At 37.2% G+C, this 10647-nt stretch overlaps 1 protein-coding gene across 1 annotated transcript; it reads left to right on the top strand.

Annotated features, from left to right (window-relative positions):
* The first annotated feature begins 315 nt into the window (after positions 1-315).
* Positions 316-10353, top strand: LOC104434179 (disease resistance protein RPV1). Its single transcript, XM_039300404.1, has 6 exons — positions 316-542; positions 671-1294; positions 2469-3617; positions 4222-4502; positions 6104-7971; positions 9853-10353. Exons 4-6 carry the CDS (start codon positions 4377-4379, stop codon positions 9941-9943), a joined length of 2085 nt encoding a protein of 694 aa, XP_039156338.1. The 5' UTR covers positions 316-542; positions 671-1294; positions 2469-3617; positions 4222-4376; the 3' UTR covers positions 9944-10353.
* The last annotated feature ends 294 nt before the right edge of the window (positions 10354-10647 follow it).

Raw genomic sequence — 10647 nt, 5'->3', positions numbered from 1 at the left:
ACCTACCTTTTCTCTGTCTTCCGGCTCTTGTCCTTTTTTTGTCCAAGGCACAATGAAAAACATGAATATGTCGAAAGGAAAAAAAAAAAAAATCAAACCATTTACCATTTACTTAATCTAGCCATGTCTCGAACAAAACAAAAAAATCTAGCCAATGTCCTTCTAACCCCGTTAAAACGTGGAATATTTTGTTTAATTCTCTCGAAATTCCAATTTTGCCCTTCCCCTTTTTTCATTCTTAGTGATAGATTTTTCGCCCTTTGCCCTGTATTTCTGACTCCTCTCGGGCTCTGTGCAAATCCATGTTCTGATTTTTGCCGACTCCTTCGTTTTCCAGAAACCTCCCTGCATTGACTTTGCCGTTCTTCTCTTCACCTTGAGAAGTTATAGTCGATCTTCCTCCACTGAACCCTCCCAACTTAGCTCTATTCACTGAATGGTTTTCTTCTGCGGGTGAATACAGCTGAGAGGATCGGCCCACTGATGGACTTCACCGGAATTCTGGCTTTAATCATCATCCCTGCTTTAATTGTGGGAGGACTGTAAGTGCTCTGACTCGACATCTGTTCGAGCTCTTGTTGATAGATAACCCTGCAGTTCAGCCTGCTTATTCGATTTACGTTTCTGTTTTTAAGTCTTGATCAGGTTAAAAGTTTGTAATTTGTGGCAGGGCTTTGAGACAACTCCTAAAATCGAAGAGGAGGAGGGACTCGGATCCAACCTCGAGAACGGACAATGCATCTGGAGAAGAGAATGAGGCGTTAAGGAGGGACTCGGAGTCAACCTCGGGAACGGATGATGCATATGGAGAGAAGTTCGATGTGTTTTTGAGTTTCCGGGGAAGCGACACGCGCCTAAATTTCACTGATCACCTTTACCACAGCATGGTAATTGCAGGACTTCAAGTTTTCCTTGATAGTGAAGAACTCGAAGATGGTAAAAGAATCAATGAGGTTTTGAAGGCAGTTGATGAGTCTCGGATATACATACCAATCTTCTCTCGAAACTTCGCCACCAGTTCATGGTGTCTCCGTGAGGTAGCTCGTATGGAAGAATGCACCTCAAAATCAGATGGCAAAAAAGTGATCATCCCCATTTTCTATGATGTGAAGACTGATGATGTGAAGCTCAAAACAGATTTGTACAAGAAAGCCATATGCAAACACAAGAGGAATTTTTTCTCTTTCTTTGGTTTGAAGCACAAGGGGAAGTTTGACTCCCATGAACTGGCGCGGTGGGAAAGAGCCCTCATAAAGGTTGGAGGTATAAAAGGACGGGAACTTGAAGGCAAAAGGTAAATTTCCTAAACTTTTATTGGTTAATAAGCACAATATTTACATTTCATTGGATGAAAGTTAGTCTCTCGAAATTTCCGAATATAGCGAATTTGGGCATTTATTTAAGATTTGCATTACAAGTTAATGGAAGCTAGACCCAACAATTGAAAATATAATATGTCCGATTTTTATAAAACACAACAAACCAAGTCACACCCAACCCACACAATGTAATTTCCAATTCATATCGGGTTAACCCAATATGACACTACGGACAAGACCAACTTTTTACTTGATCATATTTTTTACTCGATCAATTTAGTTATTTAATCGTATTATCACAATAAATATAGTGGAAATCATGCGTTTTTGTGTATGTTTCCCCTCCCATGATAATCACAAAATTCTGTACAATAACAATCTCGTGTTAGATTGTTGAATTGATAGGAATATTGCAATATTAGAATTTATACCAAGATATGATTAGAATTGTTTCCACAAAGAGTGCATAATTAATATTACAAAAGTGCACGCACAATGCATTTATGCAAAAAATCGACTATTAATTTTTTTACGGAATTTCTCTATTATGAATTATTGGAATTACTATTTAATGAAAAGAATTTATCGACACCATGCGGAAAATTGAACATAATACGAGAAAGAAAACAATATTTCAAGATTTGTACGGAAAGGAAAATATTAAGCTCAGAACCGGTTTGTACAAAAAAGCGATATCGAAGCACACGGAGAAGTTTGGCCCGATGGATTGAAGCGATGGAAGAAGGCTCTTGTAGAGGTTGCCCATGTAAAGGGATGGGATGTTTTAGGGAAAGGGGATTTTTCCTGCAATTTTCTCATGGTCAATAGTTGCAAACTACATCTGTCTGGAAGAAACCGTGTGTCCAAATTTTCAAACTTAAAGCACTGTGGCATTACATTAGAACATAATGGAATCTAGTCCGAAGTTGTGCTCGAAAACCTACAAAAGGAAATGAGGTGTGGGTGCCCGCAAAAAGCTATGTCAGATCCAATCTGTACCCAAAATATAATTTCGAGTTCAACTTATTATAATGCCTAATGTCCATTTGTCAAAGTTGTTGAAATAGCTGAATTATGCATATTATGTTCCTAGAGTCCTGTAGTCTATCATGTCTCTAACTGAAACGATATTTTCATGCTTTGCTGCAGCCATCGAGAAGAAATTGACTCGATTGTTGAACAGGTTTCCCGTAAGTTTAATAAAAGACACAAGAGTGTGACTGAACATTTGGTTGAAGATAGTGCTCAGGTGAAAGCCATAATGAAATTGTTGGATGTTAGGTCTGATGGTGTATGTTTTGTTGGTATCCATGGCATAGGTGGTATTGGAAAAACAACTCTTGCCAAGGTTTTGCACAACAAATTATCTTTTCACTTTGATGGCTCTAGTTTCCTTCCTGACGTTCGAGTACGTTGGCAATCTCTTGGTGGTTGTTTAGAATTGCAAAAGGGCTCTTATCAGATTATGTCGGTTCTAAAAAAACTAACCGAATTAAAGATGTCAATGATGGGATCGAGATGATCAAAAGAGTGTTAGGTAAAAAAAAAGTACTCATTGTTCTTGATGATCTAGACAAGAAGGAGCAACTCGAACAACTAGCCGGAAAATCTAATTGGTTTGGTTTAGGCAGTAGGATCATCTTCACCACTAGAAACAAAGAAGTCTTGATGACTCAAGTGGAATTATCCGGTGAAGAGCTCCTAAATCAAACCAAAGGAATTTTGGTTTATGAAGTTCAACGAATGGAATTTAATCAAGCATTTCGGCTATTTTGTAAGCACGCATTCAGAAGAGTATCTCCCATAAAGGGATATGATTGTCTTGCAGAGAAAATTGTTCGTAGAGTGGATATGCTTCCTTTGGCTATCGAGGTGATCGGTTCATCTCTTTATTGCGAAGGCCAAAGCCTGGAGCAACATTTTGATAAAACAAAGCTATGGAAAGACACGTTGGAACTGTTAGGTGAAGGTCTTGTTAAGAAAGTCCGAGATGTATTAATTTTAAGTTATGAAGGATTGGAGGATAAGCAAAAAGAAGTATTTCTCGATATTGCTTGCTTTTTCACAAATGAGGACCAAACATATCCAGTTCTCATGTGGGATGACTGTAATTACCATCCTACCAGAGCAATTGGTGTCCTTCTCCTACGGTCCTTGATTAAAATTAGAGATAATAAGTTTAGGATGCATGATCAAGTTCGAGATCTAGGAAGACAAATTGTCCTTGAAGAATATCCTCGAAAATTTAGTAGGGTGTGGATTCATGAAGATGTCATAGAACTACTGGAGAGAAAAGAGGTAAAATGGGACAGCAAGTCACATAATTTTTATTTAAAAGGAGATACTAGTCGAATTTTTTCCTTTATTTTATAGTTAGCTTTGTTTAACTTTCCATTTGTTCTGAAAGGGAGATAGCTGTTTCTCTCTCAAACATTTGGGTCAAAGGTCTAGTTTATTGGTGGAGCGAGACCAAATAGATTGCCTAATAGTTAGCTTTGTTTTTCAGTTTCTATGGAATGGAAAATAGTTTTCTGAAAATTCTGAAACAATAAAGCACCCTTTCACGTGCTCTCCGGTTGGAGTTTTTAAACTATTTTCAAAGAGAATTACAGTGAAAACAAAAAACTATGAAGATTGGAATTGATATGATAATAATATTTCTTGAAAAAAAAAACAGGAAAATGGAGAAATGATTTAGAATATATCTTCAAATAGAAGCTGAAAAATTTCGAGAATGGTGTGAACGAAAACATAGAAATCTACTTGCTGGGAAAAGGCATGGGCCACGGTAGGTTCCCTGTTGGAGAAATTGTCTACCGTTGTTCATATGCTTCCTTTTCTATAGCTCTGTTAAGAGTGTTACCTGCTGTGCACTCAATTAATCTTGAGTCTCTGTTGGCAGAGAAATGAAGATGTAGAAGCTATAAGCCTGACTTCTAGTGGCAGCAGCCACAACTTCACAGATGAAGAATTAGCTGCTCTACCAAAACTACGGTTCCTTCGAGCAAAAGGCTCGGATTTTTCTGGTGACTTTCAGAATCTTCTTTTGAAGCTAAGATGGCTTTCTTGGCAGACATGGCAAATAGCTTTCCTGGCAAAAACTTTCACTTTGGAGGATTGGTTGTGCTCAACCTTTCGAATAGCAATATTGAAGACAGCTGGGATGGGTGGAGCCAAATGAAGGTATATATGCCTTACTCTATTTTTTTTTTTTTTTCATTACCTCATTTGCGATGATGGAAGGAAGGAAGATATATATTTCACTTCTTTGTATCATTACCTCATGTGATTGATTTAACAGTTGCATGCTCTCCCCTACTCATCTGAGTGTAGAGTATATTTTGCATAAGTAACATTCAGTATCTTTCTATATGTCAAAGTAAACACAATTATGTCCCACATAAAAGTTGCTTAGGCTTTGTAATTGGTATGTTCTAGTAAAAGTGCCATTTTTCTTCAACATGCATCAGATATAATTTGAATGAATGTAAAGTTTGAGTCAAGTTCAATAATAAAAAGTTAATTGGAATCAAGTATGAGATTGGTATCACTCGACTTAAACAGCGTAAAAGATCACGAGTCTATTTGTTATATAACTAAGTTCATGATTTGAATCAAGGCTAGCTTAAACTTCATAATACTTAATTCAAGGGGCTCACAGCCTAATTTAATAGGTAAGTATTTCTTTATAAATGAATTAATGAACTGTAAAATAACTGAAAATGGCATTACTATTACTTCTTCTTCTTTTTTATGTAACTTGAGTTAATGAGCGAAGGCTCGATGTTTTCCATTGAATCTAGTTATAAACTAAAGTACCAAATCTACCACCCACCTGGGTGGCATTGCTGGCGGCGAGCTTCTCCCCCTAACGCAAGGGGAGGAGTTCGATTCTCGGGCATCGCAAGGTGACTTACCCGATGGCACGTGTGTGGTGGTTAGCACATGTCGCCCCCAGGGTTTACCCCTGGTTACCCCCGGCCTTTCGGGCTATGCGCGTTGGTACCGTGCACGGTTCCCTGAATCACCAAAAGAAAATAATAATAAAAATAAAGTACCAAATCAAATCTCATGGAAATCTTTAGTTCAGTTCAGGGTAGAGAACAAATGTAACGGAGTTCCTTGTCCATTTCTAACATTTAGTTTAAAGTCAATTTACGGGCTACAAAAATTGTCAATTTCTAACATTTATTATTCCCCCGTCAAAGGACCGCCTCACTGACAGTTGCTATGAGTTCACCTCTTGCAAACCCTTCCCTCCATCTCAGATTCTTTCTAAAAAATTTCAACTGATAATGGATTGTCGAATTAAGTTGAAGGTAGAATACCAAAATTAATTTTTAAATCCATCACTTTTATGTCCTGACTATTATAGGTTATACATTCACTTGGCATAGAGAGTAAGAGAGAGTTGAGTTGGGGACACGGAGCAGAGGGGTTGAATGCGGTGATGTTGAAGAATGTGGTCGCAAGTGGTGTGCTGGTAGCAAGCGGGGTTGTGTGTTGGTATGTGGGACCTTGTGGGTGATTTGGGAGGAAATTAGAGTTTTCTGTGTGTTCATGGCGAGGTTATAGAGATTTGTCTTTGACTTCTAGCAGGGGCCTAACTCCAATTAAAAAAACTCAGGTTGGAGATTATCTGCAACATCCCCAAAAAACTTGCGATGTTCAAATTACCCCAGCTTATCTTAAATTATTGACTTATGGATAATTGGCTTATAAATAACACTACAATGTATGCTGATGTTTCTCGTTTATTTTTTTACTTTAACTTTTTTCTGCAGATGAATAAGTTAAAGGTACTAGATTTGACGGGTTGCAGGTTGTTAACAAGGACACCTGACTTCTCCAAGTTCACGTCTTTAGAGACGTTGATTCTTGCTCGGTGTGTCAAGTTAACTACAATTGATGGCTCCATTGGTGAGCTAAAACTCTTAAGAACTTTCAATATCAACGGATGCAAGGTTCTTCGGAAGTTGCCTGCAAAATTCGGTTCTCTACAATCTTTGATAGAGATTATCATGCCCCATCATTATCAACACTTCAAACTTCCAAAGACATTTGGCAATTTGCAATCTCTGTCGAGTTTTATATTAGATGAGCACCCTGGAATCAAAAAACTTCCAAACTCTATAGGAAGATTGGTGAAACTTAAACGTTTATCTTTATGCGGGTGTGTGGGCATAAAGAAGCTTCCAGGCTCTATTGGAGAAATGAAAATGTTGGCTGAGTTGGATTTATCAAAGTCGGGAATAGTTAAATTACCTAATTCCATCGGATCTTTAAAGAAACTGAAAGTGATCAGGATAAGTTATACAGTGATAAGAAACTTTCCTGAAACTATTGGACACGTGATAAAGCTTAAAGAATTACATGCCAAGAAATGTTGGAATTTAACAGATGAAAACCTAGAAAAAATTGGGAACCTATCCAATTTGAGGATATTGGACATATCATATACGAGTGTAACTAGTTTCCCTATGGTACTAGGCTGTCTCTCTCGTCTCGAAACACTTGAAATGAGTTCAAGTCACCTACAAGAAGTACCAGATCTTCCCTCAAGTTTGACACACCTTCACATGCAAGCACCTCACTTCCAATCTATCCCTAACCTCTCAAACCTTGTCAATTTAGATCATCTGGAATTATCTATATTAAATGGTTCGATGGAGGAACCTGACATAGCTCGGATGAATGATTCGTATTTGCTTCCATCTAGTTTGTCGACCTTGAAATTAAGGGGCATGCATCTACTACCACCTTTTTCCAACCTAAAAAAATTGTCGGAAATGTCTATAATGGAACATCCAATGTCACGCTTCTCCATCTCTGAAGACCTAACACATTTGAGAATATTGAAACTAAGAAAATGTAAATTGATGGAGAAAATACCTGGTCTGGCACTCTTGAAGAACCTATGGTGCCTGGATTTGAACAGATTGGAAAGGCTGGTTGAGATTCATGAGTTGTTGGAACTCAAATCGTTGGAGCACTTCCGTATTGCCCATTGTAATGAGATAGAAAGGTTACCCAACTTATCAAAGTTAGATAAGCTACGGCACATTGAACTAGAAGCTTGTTTGAAGATAAAAGAGATCGAGGGTGTCAAGGACACAGGAACCTTGAAGTTAGATAATCGTGGTTGCACAGTCCTGGAAAGGTTGCTGGATGACCCAGGATCAACTTGGCTTTCTCACAGAATACCTACTTATGATGTGTTCCTGAGTTTTAGGGGACAGGACACTCGTTTTTCCATTGTCGAGATCCTTCACAAGAATCTTGTTCATAACAAAATTCTGGTTTATATGGACAATGAGGCGGTGGCCCATGACAGAGGAATTAGCTGGGAGCTTTTAGGAGCACTCGATGACTCTCATATCTACATACCCTTCTTATCTAAAGGCTATGCTTCTAGTAAATGGTGTCTCCATGAACTAGCCCGCATGGTAGCACGCAAGAAGTCAAATGGGAAAAGAATCCTGCCCATTTTCTGTGATGTGGAGAAGGAAGATGTTAAGCTTGAAAGCAATTTATACAAAGATGCCCTAAGTGACCACAGGAAGTATCACAACAACGACGACGAAGTGATGGAATGGGAAGAGGCTCTTAAATATGTCGGGGACATGGATGGGTATCACTGGACAACTAACAGGTAATGCTGCTTTTTTATTTAGTGCATTTTACCTTCTAAATCATGAGCTAATAATCAAGTACACTCGACTAGATTGTTAACACTCTCTTTGGAAGAGCTCTTTAGGTGGGTAAAGAAATCTGAGGTGAAGAAAACACATCCTTTGTTGGTTGGAAGTATTAAGATACGGAGGGGAAGACAGTATAGGGATTTGAAAAATGATGAGAGAAAAATGAAAATTGGCATGTTTACATTGTAAGTTGGACTGCATCTCATTGAACAATTACTATATCATTCTTCACAATTGTCGCTTTCTATTACTTTTGATGGTATATTGGGAAATAAGAGAAGTAGTGTGACTTTCTCCCCTGCTTTCTTCACACCTCCGCGAGGAACAAAATTTAGTGGGCTCAGCAGAATTCGTTTCACTTCCAAATCAGTATCTTCATTTTCTCTTGCTCTTCCAAACATTGGTTTTGCATTCACAATCATTCCTTCCCCTATAATTCTTTCCACTCAGAATCTTGCTTTCCAAACAGAGTGTTAGCTTTAAGTACTTACAACATTGCAATGAATAGAAAAAAAAAATGGCACGCAAAAAGAACGAAGAAGATTTTGGTGAAGGGAGAAAAAGTGTGATTTATATTAATCTAGGAAATTGATTTAAATTGTTACGAGATGGGTAAAAGTTCATCCAAGTTTACTGTTTGTTTGCACGAGCCTCCGTGGAACTTTTTCATAATATTTAAGATTAAAATTTGTTACTGAGTGTAATAACATTAATTAAAGGAGCTATGAAATTCTTAATTCAATTATCTCCATAACAGAACATGAAATGTACTGCAAAAGTGCTAGATGGAATAAATGAGGTATTGTCACCTCTGCATTAGTCTAATTTTATTAAGAGAATAATTAAAATTTAAAAAATTAAAATGAAAAAAAAATTAATATGTAAGAATGTTTAAAGATTATTTAATATGATTATTTTTCGAGAACAAATGACAAAATAAATTCCAATCTTTTAAATGATTTTCATTTTAATCCCTACCTTTAAAACTTATGAAAAAAATGTCCAGCCTTTCGAATTTGTTTCGAATCTATTACGAGTCTTTCGACACCATTAATAGGAGGGAATGTTCCATTAGATTATTTCCCGAATTCTGACTTTGCCACTAAAAGAAAAAAGATTATCTTGACTTATTATTCAAAAGAGAATATATTAGGAAAAATAATTTAACGTATGTATAACTCAAGGAAGAGTATTTATTTCACTCCATATCAGCCTTTTTTTTTTTTGGTTTATTCCAAGTATTTTTGAATTTTTTTTTTTTGGTAAAACAGGGAACCCCGTAAGCCGATAGCCGGCGAGCAAACTTTGGGAGAGCGACTGCAGGACCCACCACAGTACTTCAAGTAAGAATCCCTAACGATACTTCTGTGATTCAAACTTCTCCCCTTCGTGAGGGGGAGAGAGCCCAAGCCAGTTGTGCCGCTGAGGGCGGTGGTAAGAAAGATGGGTTCTTCTATAAAGCATAGTCATCAATGCAATGTTATAAGTACCTAAAGCTAAAAAGGACAAAAGGGCATTCGAAAATAATTTCTTCTATAAAATATAGTCTTCTCAAGATTTTGCTTAGAACCCATGCCTAATTTTCTTATGTCAGAATTCAAGTTCTGTTGAGAGCGACATATCATTTCAGTTGGTTGGATCCAATCTCACTGATTCTATCAAGAACAGCAACATCACATTGGTTTTGCGAATTTTTAGGCCACCTTAAATTCCTTCATACTGAGCAATGTCCGACCAAATTCTAGCATAGCTGTAAACCAATAAGGTGTTGATATCCTTTTATTGCGTGCCCGACCAAAATAAACCTTTTCTTTCGTTGTGCATTGCTGCAGCCTCGAAGGACTAATTGAAAGGATTACTGAAGATGTTTTGAAAGATCTGGAAGGTGCCGATATAAGGAGAACTCAAGCAGTTGAAGACTAGTGGTTGTCGATAGGAATCTGCACGGAAATAAGCATCAAGGAAAAAAGAACAAAGAACTGGAAGTCCATTCCAAGTGACCGCACATATCAAGCGATGGGGAGAATTTCCACCCCTCTAAGTGAAGGCATACATCGAGGGAGTCGACAGAAAACTTACGGGTAATTGCTCCCATTTCGATTATGACAACATATGTCATTCAATTGATTTAAACAATACATAGAATTTCAAAGTAACTACAGTGCAGCCTTTTGCATACAAATAACCGTACATTCAAGCAAATTTTTATTCTTTAGAACAATTTTATGATCTCTAAGTTAACAAAGAGGATTTCTAAAATTTGACGCAGGTGTTCTACTAGTTTGAAGGCCAAATCCAAAAACACTGTATGAACTTATATCTACAAGACAAAAGTATCCCCACTTTCCAAATGGCCCAAAAGAATATATGAGTTATGGGAAAATTATTAAAAATTCCTAAATTTATTATAATTTTGTCAATTCAGTTTCAAGTTTATTTTTCTGATCAATTGAATCATAAACGTTTTGAAATTGTGGCAATTTAGTCCCTTCGGCCAAAATTGGCCGATTGGCATGGCGACAAATTTTTTAATAATATTTTATTTTTTAATTATTTTATTAAGTTTTTTTAAATCTTTTTTCCCCTTTTTTTTTTCTCCTCCTTCCTCCTTCTTCATCCCTTCTCCT

This window comes from Eucalyptus grandis, chromosome 8 (genome assembly GCF_016545825.1).
Source record: "Eucalyptus grandis isolate ANBG69807.140 chromosome 8, ASM1654582v1, whole genome shotgun sequence".
NCBI classification, from domain to species: Eukaryota; Viridiplantae; Streptophyta; class Magnoliopsida; order Myrtales; family Myrtaceae; genus Eucalyptus; species Eucalyptus grandis.
The sequence above is the reverse complement of the archived record's forward strand: the minus strand, read 5'-3'. Positions and strand labels throughout refer to the sequence as shown.